The sequence below is a fragment of the Lynx rufus genome, unplaced genomic scaffold, assembly GCF_022079265.1.
Source record: "Lynx rufus isolate CCGP_SWC_20201006 ecotype Redwood Valley unplaced genomic scaffold, mLynRuf1.p SCAF_23, whole genome shotgun sequence".
NCBI lineage: Eukaryota > Metazoa > Chordata > Mammalia > Carnivora > Felidae > Lynx > Lynx rufus.
Window position 1 is genome coordinate 12962007 of NW_025814838.1, and position 15523 is coordinate 12977529.

At 44.5% G+C, this 15523-nt stretch overlaps 1 protein-coding gene across 1 annotated transcript in view; it reads left to right on the plus strand.

Annotated features, from left to right (window-relative positions):
• Positions 1–15523, plus strand: part of PARN (poly(A)-specific ribonuclease) — a 167071-nt gene that overhangs the window by 122789 nt on the left and 28759 nt on the right. Inside the window, exon 22 of the mRNA XM_047087376.1 lies at positions 3292–3481. Coding sequence (XP_046943332.1) covers positions 3292–3481 — 190 coding nt within the window. The remainder of the gene's footprint in view (positions 1–3291; positions 3482–15523) is intronic.

A 15523-nucleotide genomic window follows, 5' to 3' on the forward strand; every position in this document is an offset into this window, starting at 1 on the left:
TGTTTTCTATTGATATTTGTCTTTAATTTCATTTTTAATTTTTTCGATCTTTTATTAAAATGTGGAATTAAGTCTATAGATCAAGTTAGGAAGGAATCTATATCTTAAGTCACCTGATCCATAATCTTAACATATCCACCAACTTCGTTGGAGAGGCTTTGCGTGACAGTAATAGAAAGTTCTTAAATTTTTAGGGAAAAATCTAAACATTCTTTAAAACCCCTAGTAAAGGAAGCATTTTAGAAGACAACCATCAATCTAAATAACCACATAAGTACATACAAATATATGGCAGATACATGGTGGTATCACCTAAAAAGTCATGTTTTGGTTCCACACCAGCTTTGTCACTTGCCTACAAGACCTTAGGCCAGCAGCCTGGCTTCCCTGATGTCAGTCTCTGTCCCTGGGTGGTGACTAGAGCATCCCTTCCCTGCGGGGCCCCCGTGAAGATGAAATGCTGTAATGCGTGCCGGGTGTCAGGAGATGAGCGGCCCTGGCCCGGGGAAGCTGTGGTGGGGGGGGGGGCTGCCTGGCTCCCCTCCAAGGAGGCGGGGAGGGCCGTCGGCATGCGCGCTTCCCCAGAGGCTCTAACCAAGTGGCACCACCAAAAGGTGGCCTTGAATCATTTCCCTGACAAATTTGGAAAAGGTTAGTATTACCGCGCGGCTCGCTACATGCTGCTGCTGACAGGCGAGCTGGAACCACTGGAGGACACAGCTGACAGCCAATTCATTTTGCTGATTCATCCGTTCGAGGAGGGGTGGCTGTGAGCCAGAGCTTGGCTTCCAGATGAAAGGGCGCGAGCTCTGGAGCTGCTGGGACGTGAAGGAATGCTGGTAAATGACTGCCATGTGAAGGCCAGCGGTGAAAAGTGGCTTGTTATTTGTTTCCCCTTTTAAGTGATCCCCATTCCACATGTTCTCGGGTAAATTCCCCACCGTGGTCAGGGGCTTGTTTGTAACATTTGTCCGTGGGGCTGTGCGCTGGATTATTGGAAACGACCAGATACTGTTAAATAGATCATCTTGGCTCCTTTATGACCCTATCATCACTTTTGCTTTCATGGGGAATATTGACTCAAGCCTACTCTTTTACTTGGGAGTCCAAACGAAACTCGAGAGAGGAATCATTGCAGATGTCATCCCTTTGGGGCATGCTCGCAAAATAAACCTGCTGGAAGAAGGAATGGAACTTAAGGCAAGGAAATTCGGGAGCTGCTCATTGGCCGACCATCAGGACCGAACAGTGATGATAGAATCTTTCGGTTCTCATCATAGATCACGCTGAAAGTTTAACCCGTGTCAGTAAGGTGGTCTTACGCTTCCAGTGAAATCCCCTCCACGTGACGTTTGCATGTGACAGGATAAGCTTCAGAGAGTGGAGATTGTGTCTCGTTCTCCCGAACATCTGACACGGTCCCCGGGACAGCGAGCAGTGGCCAGGTGGGAAGCATGGGTGGTTGATGTGTATTGGATGTATAAATGGTCGGGTGGTTAAGTGAGCGGAGAAAGTCAGAAATGCAGTCCACTGAAAGCAGCAGAAGTAGCTGTCCCACGGAGTAAGATTTTCAAGAAAGGATCCCGTTTTCTGTGGTTCTGTGCTCAGAGTGACTTTGGCCGGTAGTGCGTCTCCAAAACTGGATGCTTCTTCTGTTTATCTTCTTGTGAGTGAGTCAGGGCACGCCGCCTTGAGCACACATCTCAGCAACTCACTCTCCTTCTCTGGGAGACTCGCTGTAATAGGGAAGTTCTGTAATACTCTGAGGGTCCTCCCTCCCACCTTTTTTCCTCTTTAACTCTAGAGTGATTATTTGAAAAGTTACAGCAAACTTCTTAGTAAAAATACGTGTTTTTCTTCAAGAGTGGAGTTGGTTTTTTTTTTTCCTTTCTTTCTTGTTTTGTTGTTATGTTTTGCTCCTCAGATGGCTAAACGTTTAGGGCATGACATTCTGTAAACCACTGCTGTGCTTAGAAGTTTTAGGCAAATCTGGCCCACTTAGAGCGAAGGTGAGAAGCGTTAGGTGTCAGATATGTGGAGCCTCTGCCTCTGATACAGTTGTCTTTCCCTCTGATTTAAGGTCCCCGATGTCCTGGAGTCCCCTGTCTGGTTCTGATGTGCTCACGGGCCGTGCGTGCTTGTCACTGCCGTGCGTTTGTTTGCGTGTTATTTAGTGAGAACTACTCCGCACCCAGGACGTTGCCAGGAGTGGGGACACGTACCCTCTTGTAGACATCATGGTGCTTTTGCAGCTGTCCAGGTAGAAGGTCTGCCCTTAACGGCCCCTGCCGGCATGGCCAGGCTCTCGCCGTCTCACCGCCACTGTGGGCAGTCACCGTTGGTGGTGACCGTGGGCTCGGAGAGTCTATGCGCAAGCTGCAGAAGCCAGAACCAGCAAAATGGCCACCCGGCCACCAACAGGTCTTCCCCGGGTCGTCGGTCCCATGCTCCCAGAGCGTTCTGTCCACCAGCCTCTGAAGAGCAGGCAGCGAAGACTGTAAGAAAACTGACCTGGCCTTAGTGAAATGTCAGCACTAAGGAGGGAATGAGCTCCAGCTTCCAAGCGCTCCCGCCAGCCAGAGGCACATTGCAGAGAATTAGCAGTCTTTCGGTGTGGAAGGAGGAGAGGCGTGCTTGTGGGGATATCTTGAATTTGCACAGTTGAAAGTGACGTGCAGAGTGACAAGAAGGGCCCTGGCCTTCGGGTCCAGGCAGCCTGGTGTTGCTTCCCAGCGCTGCCACCAGCCCGCCGTGTGGCCTGTGGCAGCCGCCCAACGTCTGTGCCTCGCTTGCGAATGTGTTGTGAGGTTAGACATCTCGTATGGAAGGCACTGGGCACAGACATAGGGTAGACCTTCCATATCGGACACGGTGGTCTCGGCTCTCCTGTCAATATTGCTTTCATTTTCATTTTCACTTTCTAACAAGGAGGAGTTTACAGTTTTCCCTTAGTGGGTTTTTTTTTCTCCCATTTTCTTACTCTGAAAATGAGTAATGTTACCTGCAAATGCACTTTACTTATCTCATAATGGTTCTTTATAGTTTACAGAGCACTTGCACAGAATCACAAAGATTGGGGTATGACGGCTCTCTTTTCTCCCGATGAGAAAACAGATTTGAAGAGCCTGTGGGACATTCCCGAGGCCACCTGGCTTCTGAATGGCACAGCTGGGGTCAGAACTCAGACCTGAATCCCTGGTTTCTTTTGCTACCTCTGGCCACCTTTTGAAAGTGACATCTCCAGGGCAAGGCCAGACATTTTTACATGGATTTTTTTTATTTTCCTCGTAGCCGTCAATACCAGCAAATACGCGGAAAGCTATCGGATCCAGACCTATGCTGACTATGTGGGAAAAAAACACGAGGAGAAGCAGATCAAGAGAAAGTGGACAGAAGATAGTTGGAAGGAGGTTGAGAGAAAGCGGTTAAACACTCAGTGCATATCCTATGCTCTGCAGAATCACTATCACCACGCCAATAGGTAAGAGTTCTCGGTGCTTGATTTAAACGGGCAGAGTTGTTCTGGCAACGGCTTTTCTTGTTCTCACAGGACTAGAAGTCGTAATTCTGACTTGTGAGAAAGAGCGTTTTCTAACTCTCCACGTCATACCAGAAGTCATTGCCACCTTCATTCCTTCCGCGCCGTGTAGACCTAACTCCTGTGCTTAACACTCACACGGCCCCACTGAGGCAGACCGGATACGTGTTCTTCCCAATTGAGGGTGCGGCAGCTGGGGCTCTCTGACCTGCCCGCCAGTCCAGTGAGAGAACCAGGATCAGAGCTGAACCCCTTCCGTGTCCAATCTATGCCCCCTTCCTCCCCCCCGGTCCACCATCGTGCCCCTGCCTGAGTGTCCGGCCTCCTTGCAGATCCCATGGAGACACTGAACCACATCCCTGCTGTAGAAAGAGAACTTGACTTACTACCCCTCATGACCCATAACCCTTCCTTCAGAAGATATAGGCTGGTCACATGCTGTCTCTTAGTAGAAGGACAAAATACAGGTGTAGAAAACCAGGAGGGAAAGTTCATTACAGAAAACGATGAAGATTAGAAAAGTGTGAACTTAAAGAAGAAGGTATGAGCCATAATCCCACCACCCAGAAACAATCACTGTTAATATTTTGGATTGCCCTCCATGTCTTTTTTTTTTTGTTTCTTTCTTTTTTATTTTTTAAGAGTGTGTGCGAGCAAGGGGGAGGGGCAGAGAGAGAGAGAGAGAGAGAGAGAGAGAGAGAAAGCATGCAAGTGGGGCTGAGGGGCAGAGGGAGAGAGGGAGAGAATCTTAAGCAACCTCCATGCCCAGTGCGGAGCCCAAAGCTGGGCTCGATCCCACAACCTTGGGATCATAACCCGACCTGAAATTGAGAGCCAGATGTTCAACCAACTGGGCCACCCAGGCCCCCTGATCCTTCATGCATTTTAAGTGGTTGTTTAGAGATTTTAAAAATTGAGGTATAATTAATATATAATAAAATGCACAGGTCTAAGATGTTTATTTCAGAGGTTTTTTTTTTTTTTTTAAGGAAAAGATTTTTTTTTTTTTTAAGTTTATTTCTTTTTGAGAGAGACAGAAAGAGCACAAGCAAGGGTGGGACAGAGAGAGGGAGAGAGGGAACATCCCAAAATGGCTCCATGCTGTCAGCACAGAGTGTGACCCGGGGCCCCGTCCCATGAACCATGAGGTCATGACCTGAGCCAAAACTGAGAGTCGAATGCTTAACCGACTAAGCCACCCAGGTGCCCCCTTCCTTTTTTTTTTTTTTAAACAGTTAATACTTTTAAAGAAAATAAGGGTCTAAAACATGATAAAAATGGCATACGTATACTCACAAAAATTCAGGCCTTCCTAGTTAAAGGTACAGTTAAGATTGTGGGGGCCCTTATGGTCGAGAGGAAGGACCCCCGCAGCTGCGTGCCTCACTTCTCTCAGCCTTAGCAAGTGGACTCCGAGACCCTGGGAGCGCTGTCACCACCGCTGAGCTTCTCGTGGGGGCTATTAGCAGTGCTGATAGAAATGGACATTAGTTTCTCCAGCTGCTTGCATTGGTAAGGCACATGCTTCTTTTCTTTCCGGTGAGAGATTCAGTGTCCAGAATATTCAAGAAGTTTAGGTTGATAACTGGACAAAACTAGGGCTGAGATTCTGAGAAACTGGACCGGACATAAATTTGCTTGAGGGAGAGATTTGGTTGGGCGGCATGAAATCTGAATAAATAAATACAGGTTAGCACGGTGTCTGAAGAATCCTTCTTTACAGTAGATACTTAAACACTTAAAATCTCCCTAATAGGTATTTAGTCCCCATAAATAAACACTGATGTTCGAAAGATTCCTGAAAGGCAGGTGCTGTTACCATTCTCATTTTATCAAGAATGTTCTGTAATTAGAGAAAAAGGTTTTCCAAAGCCACTTTGTCCTCAAAGCCACCTTGCCCTTTCGAGATTTGGGTCGGTCTTATCTACAGATTATTTGCAATTTGGCATTTTTCACCTGTTGGGAAAAACCCTTTGGCTCGTCTCTTCTTTCTAGTCTTTTCTGTCTGTGAGACTCCACTGCGGCCTTCCTTGACAATGTAGTAGCTCCTGGGAATTCCTGCTTATGTAAGAAACGCTAAAGCATACATCAGAGTTACGGTTTTCAGATACCACATGATTGTCGTCAAAAGTTAGGACTTTCTCCAAGTGACCAAATGAGCTTATTACAGTAGGGAAAAGGAGGGGCTGCCCTTTAGAGACCAAGAATTCTGATTAACCTGACTGTATTCCAGGACCCATTGCTTTGTCAGACTGCTTGCACATTTACTTATAAATGTGGGACAGGTGTTTTCTCTGTTCCTACTGAAAAATGCCCTGGAGACAGCAGGAGCCATGGAGTGGCGAGGCCATGGAGGGGCGAGGCCGTGGAGGGGCGAGGCCATGGAGGGGCGGGGTGGCTGACTCCCCAGGCAGCTAGCAGACAAGGGTTCTAGTTCAGGCTCTGCCGGTACCTTGGAAATGACATCGTTCACTCTTCCCTTTAGTAAATACCCTTCCAGAGCCCAGTATCTGCCTCTGTCTTCTCATCTTAAAAGAGGCATTTTGTTAAAGTCCATTTGGCTCTTAAATTCCAGATGTATTTACTATGTACAATGCAAGGAAGAAATGGATGCACGCTTTAGAGACCCTTTGACTTTCTCCTCAGGGAGCAAGTAGTTTCCTCTCAACCTGTGAATGAGAGTGCTGAAAATGCCCCTGGTTGGAGAAGTTTTAGATAAGGAGCATATAATAAAGACCAGATTGGGTGAACCAGTGTCACAAGCAGACCTACGAATGCCTTTTACTACAATGCAATCGTAAACGACGGTGCACCAAATGCAGAAAAGATCCTTGACCATTTCAGTGGGCACTGCCTTTTAACCTCCTCCCTGCCGCCTGTACCTACTCTAGAGTTTCTCAGAAGCTCTTCTCCCTGTGATTCAGGATGATCAGAAACCACTAGCCCGTGGTGCATCCGATTGGGTCTCAGCCCTTTTTGTCCTCTGTGTCTTGGTCCTTTGCTTACACGTTCATTGCCTTCCCGCTTCTGTGACTTAGAGGGGTGGCCTCTCGCCTTCAGGCCCCCCGCACCCCTCCCACTGTCTCAGAATGTCTCTGTAGCCGAGCGCCACCCATTTTACCCTGGTGGCAGCTCACTCTCAGAGACTGGGCAGTGCATTTGCAAGCTCCTTGTTGACCATCGCTTGCTTCTTTTTTCTTGCCCTGGCTCCATTGGTCCACGGCAGAGATCTTCGTTCAGCTTCTTCTTCTTCTTCTTTTTTTTTTTTTTTTATTAAAAAAAAAAAATGGAAGTAGGGGCACCTGCGTGGCTTAGTAGGTTAAGCATCCAACTTCGGCTCAGGTCATGATCTCGCGGTTTGTGGGTTCGAACCCCGCGCCAAGCTCTGTGCTGGCAGCTCGGACCCTGGAGCCTGCTTCGGATTCTGTGTCTCCCTCCCTCTCTCTCTCTCTCTCTGCTCCTCCCTCACTCATGCTCCGTCTCTCTCTCAAAAGAATAAACATTAAAAAAAAATGGAAGTGTAGTTGCCATATGATATTATATTAGTCTCAGGTGTACAATACAGTGATTCAGTACATGACTGTATCCATGACTCAGTGCTCATCATGATAAGTGTAGTCACCATACAGCGTTATTACAGTGCTGTTATCTGTATTCCCTTCGCTGTGCCTTACACCCCCGTGACTGGTTTGTAACTAGAAGATCGCACCCCTTAATCCCTTTCCCCTGTTTCGCCCATTCCCCCCCCACCGCCCCCACACCCCTCTGGCAACCACTAGTTCCTCCCGTTCAGCTTTAACTGCTGCTGCTTCTCCTGGAGGAGATGCCGTTGTTTTCCTTCTTGTCTGCTTCTGGGTTCTATACTTTAGGAACAGACTTGACGTGCAAATGACGTTTCCCCAGTTTGCATGTTCCCTTGGATAGACCTTACACTTCCTGAAAGGGCTCCTGAAGTTTTCTCGGCTAGCCACCTCGCAACCCTTCCTGTATTTGGGAAGCGCGGGTGTCTGCAGATTCAGTGTCGAGCCTGTGGGTTGGGTACATTTGAGCAGAGAAGATGTTTCCGGTGACACTTTTTAAACCATTGAAATGATAAACACACATAATCTTTAAAGATTTGCCTAGGACAGGAGTATATAAAATGCAAGAGGGGAGAATCGTTGCTCCTCCCTTCCCGCCTCTTCTTCCCAGTGCCTGCTACTCTTCCATTTTCTTTCTTTCTCTTTTTTTAGTTTATTTCTTTATTTTGAGAGAGAGAAAGAGAGAGAGAGAGAGAGAGAGCCAGCGTGGGGGAGGGGCGTAGAGAGGGAGACAAAGAGAATCCCAAGCAGGCTTTGTACTGTCACCACTGAGCCTGATGCAGGGCTCGCATTCACGAACTGCAAGATCGTGACCTGAGCTGAGATCAAGAGTTGGACGCTTCACTGATGGAGCCATCCAGGTGCCCCTTTTCCCTTTTCTTTCGGTGGTTTCTGCTCTACCTCTCTTACCAACTTTGACCAATATACCTTGGTCAGTTCTATAAAAGACAAATTTAGCGCGTGCATATTACCTTCCATCTCTCTGTTTCTCTTGTCCCCAGGGTTCGTTATATTATTTATACTGTTCACTACTTTTTTGTGTCTCTACTTTTGTGCTCTTTTGAGAAGTGGATTTTAAGAGATGGCAACAGGCATACGTCCTGTTTATATTATGATTATGTAAATGCAATTCTCTGAAGGAAAAATGTTGCAGCAGGGCCCACGGGGAAGAAAGTGTATTGCTGTGTCATAAAACTTTGCTGTCCAACCAAGAATCTTCTAAATATCCCAGGCTTTTTTGTGTAGATCTTTTTGAGAGAAGCAGTTTCCTTTTGCTTGAGTGATTTTGATTTTTTTTTTTTTTTTTTGCGTATATAGTGTATGGTTAGTAAACCCTACGAAAATGTGTCTGTTTCACCTTCATAATTGATAATGTTGCTGGATAGAGAATTCTAGATCATAAAATTTTATCCTCTCAGAACTATAAATACATTGCTCTTCCCACTGTAATCAATAATCTGCTTTCCTGTTTTCCTTCAAGGCAGGTGCCACGTTTTCTGTGTCTTTTTATCTCTCGCACCTACCCTAGAGTCTGACCCAGAGTTACATTCGCAGACGTTTTGTGAATTAATGGATGAATAAGTACTGGAGTGTCCGTTTCCTCAGTGTGGGCTCTGGGCTAGGTCATGTTTTCGCTCTTGTGATGCTCACAAGAAGCATCATGAGGGAGGTGAGGTCTGTCCCCCTCTCCCAGAGGCTCAGGGAAATTAAACAGCTCTTGGCAAAGATGTGGGTTTGATACCAGGATTATCTACAGAGCCCTGTTCTTTCCACCATGTCCCTCCCCGCCCCCCTACATCTTCCCAGATCTGGTAGATCCATTCCTGTCCTCAAGGGAAGAAAGGACTCAGATGATTGCCTCTAGGTACGTGCCACATAGGGGACAATTGTCTTGACTGTAGTCCCCACACCAGCAAAGAAAACATCTTAAGAGCTTGTATCTTTTCATTTAAAAGCAATATCCTGGGAAGCACAAGAGAGGCCCTTTTGGATTTCTGCTTAGAAGAATCCCAAAGCTTTCGTTACAGAAAAATCGCAAGCATAAACAAAAGTAGTAAAAATAATATAAGAAAGTCTTAGCGTGCTGTCACAGAGTGTCAACAGTTAGTGTGTGGACGGTCCTATTTTAATTAATACTCTTTCTCTCCTTCTCCCTTCTGGTCATTTTGAAACAAATCACAGACTATTGTTTCAGCCATAGGTCTATGTAAGCATGTATCTAAAAGATTGGCAGTCACTTAAAAACAGAACTACATTGCTAGTAACAACAAAAAAATTAACAATGACTCCCAAATATCAGAGAGCCGGTGTTCAAATTTCCTGCTCACTGATTATTTTATTTTTATTTTTTTAACTTTTAATTTTTAAATTAAAAAAAATGTTTTATATTTATTTTTGAGAGACAGAGAGATACTGAGCATGAGCAGGGAAGGGGCATAGAGAGAGGGAGACACAGACATCGAAGCAGGCTCTAGGCTCTGAGCTGTCAGCACAGAGCCGGAAGTGGGGCTCAAACTCATGAGTTGTGAGATCATGACCTGAGCCGAAGTCAGACACTTCACTGACTGAGCCACCCAAGTGCCCTACAGATTTTTTTTTTAACAATTGTTTTGTTTGAGCTCTAGTTTCCAAATAATTTGTGTACTACATTTGGATGATATGTCTCATCTTCTCTCAATTTAGAATCCCCTCTGTGGATTCTCCCCCAACCCCCAGTGTGCTTAAGAAGGTAGGTTGTTAGCTCTGTAGAATTTCCCACATTCTGGTATATTCTTTTAAGTTTAACACATCCCCTGACTACTGTATTTGAAATGAACTGGTAGTGAGATTTACAAACTTGATCAGATTCAGGACTGAACTCATGGCAAGAATATTTCATAGGTGGTGATGTATTTTTCCTATAACATCACATTGGGTGGAACCAACTGTCTACTTGTCTGTCTTTTTGTGATAAGATTGATCAGGTGGCTTCAGATGTTGCCATCCTGGTCCATCCAGTGTAAAGTTCCCTATCAGCTTTTTACCTGATGGTTTTACTGACCATTAATGATCAAAGGCTACATTCATTATTTCATTAAGGATGCAAATGGTAATATTCTAGTTTACTTCATTTCTTATCCCAAATGCTCTTACTAAATTAAAAAATTTCTGGGGTGCCTAGGTGGCTTAGTCCATTAAGCATCTGACTCTTGATTTCGGCTCAGGTCATGATCTCAGGGTTGTGAGATCAAGCCCCTGCATCGGGCTCCGTGCTGCTCATGGAGCCTGCTTAAGATTCTCTCTCCCTCTGCCCCTCCCCTGCTCACTCACTCACTCACTCTCTCTCTCAAAATAAAATAAAAAATTTCTTCTCATCATCTCTTTGGTTACCTGGAGATACAGTTCATATAGGAAAAGCAGAATAAATTGTTTAATCTCCCCCCCCCCAAAACACCTTGTAAAAACCAGTTTTCAGGATAATTATTTGGTTTCCTATCACCTTTTAACAGTGGGCAATGAGATTTTGTTTTATTTGTTTGAATCATGAAGTTTCTAAAATACATATGTTTTATGTATTTTAGTGCATTACAGTTGCTGTTTTTTTTCTTAATGTTTATTAAATTTTGAGAGAGAGAAAGAGAAAGTGAGCATGTAAGCAGGGGAGAGGCAGAAAGAGAGGAAGACAGAGAATCCCAAGCAGGCTTCTCGCTGTCAGCACCAGGCTGATGCGGGGCTCGAACTCAGGAACTGTGATATGACCTGAGCTGAAATCAAAAGTCAGAGGCTTAACCGACTGAGCCACCCAGATGCCCCACTGTTGCTGTTCTTTTCGATGCTCTAATTATCTTTTTTCTGAGCACTGGAAACAATTTTGAGTTGTCTCTTGAGTCTTCTGGTACAATCCCAGTAGCCTTTAATAGCCTCTTTCACTGCTAGTATTTTTATCCCAGGCTCTTCTGTGTATTTCCTACCTTATGTTTAGAATCAGCCATTTCTCCAAGGGGCCTGTTCCTTTTGATGGAAAATGGTATTTAGAAACCGTAATCTAGGTTCTCAGGGTGTTTATTGATATTGGATTCATTGTTGTTTATAGCCGTTTTGAATTAAAAGGGCTAACAAGGAAGTCTTCCTTCTTTCTTTCCTTTTTCTTTTTAAAATTATTTTATACTGTTATTTCCAATTCCAGTTAGACTCCAGGACTTCTTTAACTTTTTAAGATTTTGTTTCTTTTTTCTTTTTAAAATTTTATTTAAATCAAAGTTAGTTAACATAGAATGTAATAATGGTTTCAGGAGTTTTTTGTTTGTTTTTTTTTTTTTCTTATGTTGACCGTTATGGTTCTCAGTGATATTAAAGTAGTTTTTTTTATTTGCTTTATATTACTATATATAATAATTTCAGAATAACTATAACAGTACCATTACAAGTAATATAATTACTGAAAATAATTTTTTTGCAGTAATTTTTTCCCCCTAGAGTGTATCTGACTAGAGATGAACAAACCACCTTATTTTAAAGTCACTTGAGATAATTCCTTTGTGTGGTTAATCTGCCAACTCAATAAACATTTATGTTTGTTTCATTTCTAACTTTAGGGATTGCCTTTTTTCAAATCAGTTTTGCCTTATAAGTATGCAGAACATTTATGTGGTTCCAGAGTCAGATCTCCTCAGCTCTTCTCCCTGCCTTCCCCGGCTGGTTTTCTCCCTCCCTCGTGGCGGCCAGTTTTGTTAGTTTTTAGTATATTCTTCTATTTTACAAATGTATTAAGCAACTTCATATATAAACTCTCACCTTCTGCTAGGTAGATGGGAATGGACCGTATGGACTTTTCTGTGCCTTCCGTTCTTTATTTAGCCATGTGTCTTGGAGGTCCCTGTTACTCTGCTTTAGGTGAAATGAGATTCTTTGCACTGCAGATGGCTTTAGTGTTCTTGAGCCTCCGTAACAGAACATCCCACACAGCTAAGTCTGGTGTGTGTTCCTAGTTCATGGGATCAACCTCATGGTGAAATTCACGAAGATTGTATGTCAGATGGTTTGTGAAAAATGAATCCATGACCTGTGCTCCTTTTGAGAGGCATCATTCTTCATTTCCCTTTTCTCACCTTCCCATCTCTTTCTCTGTCCCATCAGTGTGAAGGTGTAAAACTCACCGACACCATGCCTGCTTTTGGAATATCTTTGGACCTAAGTGAAAAGCAAGAAAATGTTCATATATATTTGTTTTTTAAGCAGATTCTTCATTCCAGGCACTGTGCTAGATGCTTTACATCTTTTAAAAAAATCTGTTTAACAACTCAGTGAAACCCTTGGTGATATTTTTAATTTATGTATGAGAAAGTTGAGCCTCAGAGAAGCTGAATAATTTAGCTGAAGTGACACACAATTCTTACTTACAGTGCATTACGTTGCCTCTTAGGAACATAGCACATCTACACCTGTGAGCCTGCATGTTTGAGAGAGATACGGTCTCATTTTAATAAATTATGTTTTCTTAAGAAAACAAAACAAAACAAAACAAAAAAACCTGTGTTAAACCCTAAGTCTGAAACCTCTGAATTTCAACCTTACTTCTTTGGGGAGTGGATTTAGATGTCTCGTCCTACACATCATCAATGTAAAATTGTTAGCTTAAAAATAATTTTTCTTAATTTTTTTTTTTTTTATTTTGAGAGAGAGAGAGAGAGCATGCGATCATAGGCAGGGGAGAGGGAGAGAGAGAATCCCAGCAGCTCCATACTGTGTGTGGCTCAAACTCACGAACTGTGAAATCATGACCTGAGCTGAAATCAAGAGCCAGTCGCTTGGGTCGCCCGGATGGCTCAGTTGGTTAAACCTCCAACTTCAGCTCAGATCATGATCTCACGGTTCATGGGTTTGAGCCCCTCGTCAGGCTCTGTGCTGACAGCTTGGAGCCTGGAGCCTGCTTTGGATTCTGTGTGTGTGTGTGTGTGTGTGTGTGTGTGTGTGTGTCTGCCCCTGCCCAACTTGCGCACATGCACACAAGTACACACTCTGTCTTTCTCTCTCAAGAAAGGTCAGAGGCTTAACGGACTGAACCACCCACATGCCCCAGTTTTTAAAAAATTTTAAAAGAAACAGGAATGACCCTGGGATGTACAAGCCAGTAAATATCAAAAATCCTGAAGTGTCATCCCCTGGTATGTTCAACACTTAGTAGAATCCAGTCTTGGGCTTCGATGGGTTGAGGGGTTGATTTTAAGTAGAGGAACTACAGCGAGGCCGGAGGAACATGACTTGGCGGTGAGAAAGGACAGACACGCATGGTGTGTTCAGCCTGGGACAGCCACTGGAGGGAAGGGCAGGAGGAACCATGGTTAAGATCCTGAGGTGCCTACGAGAAGAGCAGTGATTTCTCTGTCCTCACCCAGGGCTGAGGAAGAACCTGGGGGAGACTCAGGTGGCATTATTAGTGTGTGTCCTGCTTGCCTCCTAAGAAAACTCAGAGAGGGGACATGCCTTGTTCCAGATCCTGGAGCTGGCGCTGCCATAGACGGAGCTCTTTCTGCTGCCTTCCCCTCCTCTCTGCTGATTTTGGCCAGGCCTAATTGTCTTCTGCGGGCGGTGCTACTTTCAGACTGCAAAGCTGGTGGAGACCTTTAACATCTGTTCTGAATGATTTTTTTGTAATAACTGAGGAAAAATGACCACGGCCCTCCACTCAGCCTTCCCACTTCTTCCTTTCCACATCTGAGCAGTTGGAAGAAAGGATCAGTCTGGTCTCAAGGGGGTATTTTAAGATATTGGAATTAAACACAGAGCATAAAACTAGAGTCTGGTTAATATAAAATACAGAGTTTTAAAGTACGTAGTTACTAATAAAATGGAATGATTAACCATGCAAATTGGGTTTACCACAGAATGTCCCTAAGACATAAAACCTAGGAGGGGCGACTGGGTGGCTCATTCAGTTAAGGGTCCAACTCAGTTTTGGCTCAGGCCATGATCTCACCATTCGTGAGTTTGAGCCCCGTGTCGTGCTGTCTGCTGAAAGTGCAGAGCCTGCTTGGGATTTTCTCTCCCTCTCTGCCCCTCCCCCACTCAAAATAAATAAATAAACTTAAAAAAAAAAAGACATAAAACCTGAGAGATTTTAAAACAGGATGTAGGAGCAACTCTTAAGAAATATCCCTTGTCCCATCCACTAGCCAGCATCAGGGAGAAAGGAACTGATTTAGCTCGTCTCTCTCCTTCAACTTCTCTTGGGCCAGTAGATCAGGACACCACTGCTTTCTCTCGGAGGAGATACGTCCGTAGGATTCCTGAGAATCATATAAAAAGAGGCACAAGGAGATTGGATAAACAGAATGTGGTTGATGCATACAGTGGAATATTAGTCAGCTTCACAGAGGAGGGGGAGTCTGACATGTGCCGCAGCATGGGTGAACCTTGAAGACCTAGCGTTCAGTGCAGGAAGTCCGTCTCACAAAGACACATACTGTACGATTCCCCTCCGACGAGATAACCTGGAGTTGTCACGTTCGTGGGCGTGAGGTGGAATAGTGACCACCATGGTGGGGGTGCGGGGGGGCAGAAGGAGTGAGGAGCTGGGCGTTAGCAGGTGTAGAATTTCTGTTATGCGAGATGGAAAGAGTGTTAAGAGGTCAGTTGCGCGGCACTGCGGGCATACCTAACGGTACTGGCCTGCACGTTTCAAATGGTTGAGGTGGTAAATTTTGTTATGTGTATTTTATTTTATTTTATTTTATTTTATTTTATTTTATTATTTTTTAATGTTTTATTTATTTTTGAGACAGAGAGACAGAGCATGAGCAGGGGAGGGGCAGAGAGAGACGGAGGCACAGAATCCAAAGCAGGCTCCAGGCTCCGAGCTGTCAGCACAGAGCCCCACGCGGGGCTCGAACTCACGGACTGTGAGGTCATGACTTGAGCCGAAGTCGGATGCTTAACCGACTGAGCCACCCAGGTGCCCCATGTTATGTGTATTTTAGAGCCTTTCTTTCTCGCGGTACCTGGGGAAGGGAGGACGCTGATGACAGACCTAGAATACTTTAAAAATTTGAATAGAAAATTATGAATTTGATAGAAAAAGAGGGGATGAAGTCGTCTTTTTCAGTTACTGCTCATCTGTTTTATACTTTATTTAAATGTGTTTGTAGATGAAAAATTGTCAAGATAAGACGAGAAGTTGTTGAATTTGGTTGGAATACGCTGCTGAGATCTGGCCTTTCTTTTCTCGTCTGTTGTATGGGCTGTCGTGTGGCTGGCACCCAGATGGGTTGATTTGTAGATGAAGGTCTCCCGTAACAGATCTAGAGTACGAAGCGTCAACGCTGCAAAAACTGACAAAAGCAAAAAATGGAAAAGGCTTCTTTTCCTTCACAGTTGAAAGCAGAATGTCCTGTCAAGATTTTATGTTAAAGAACACGGAAGCTCAGTT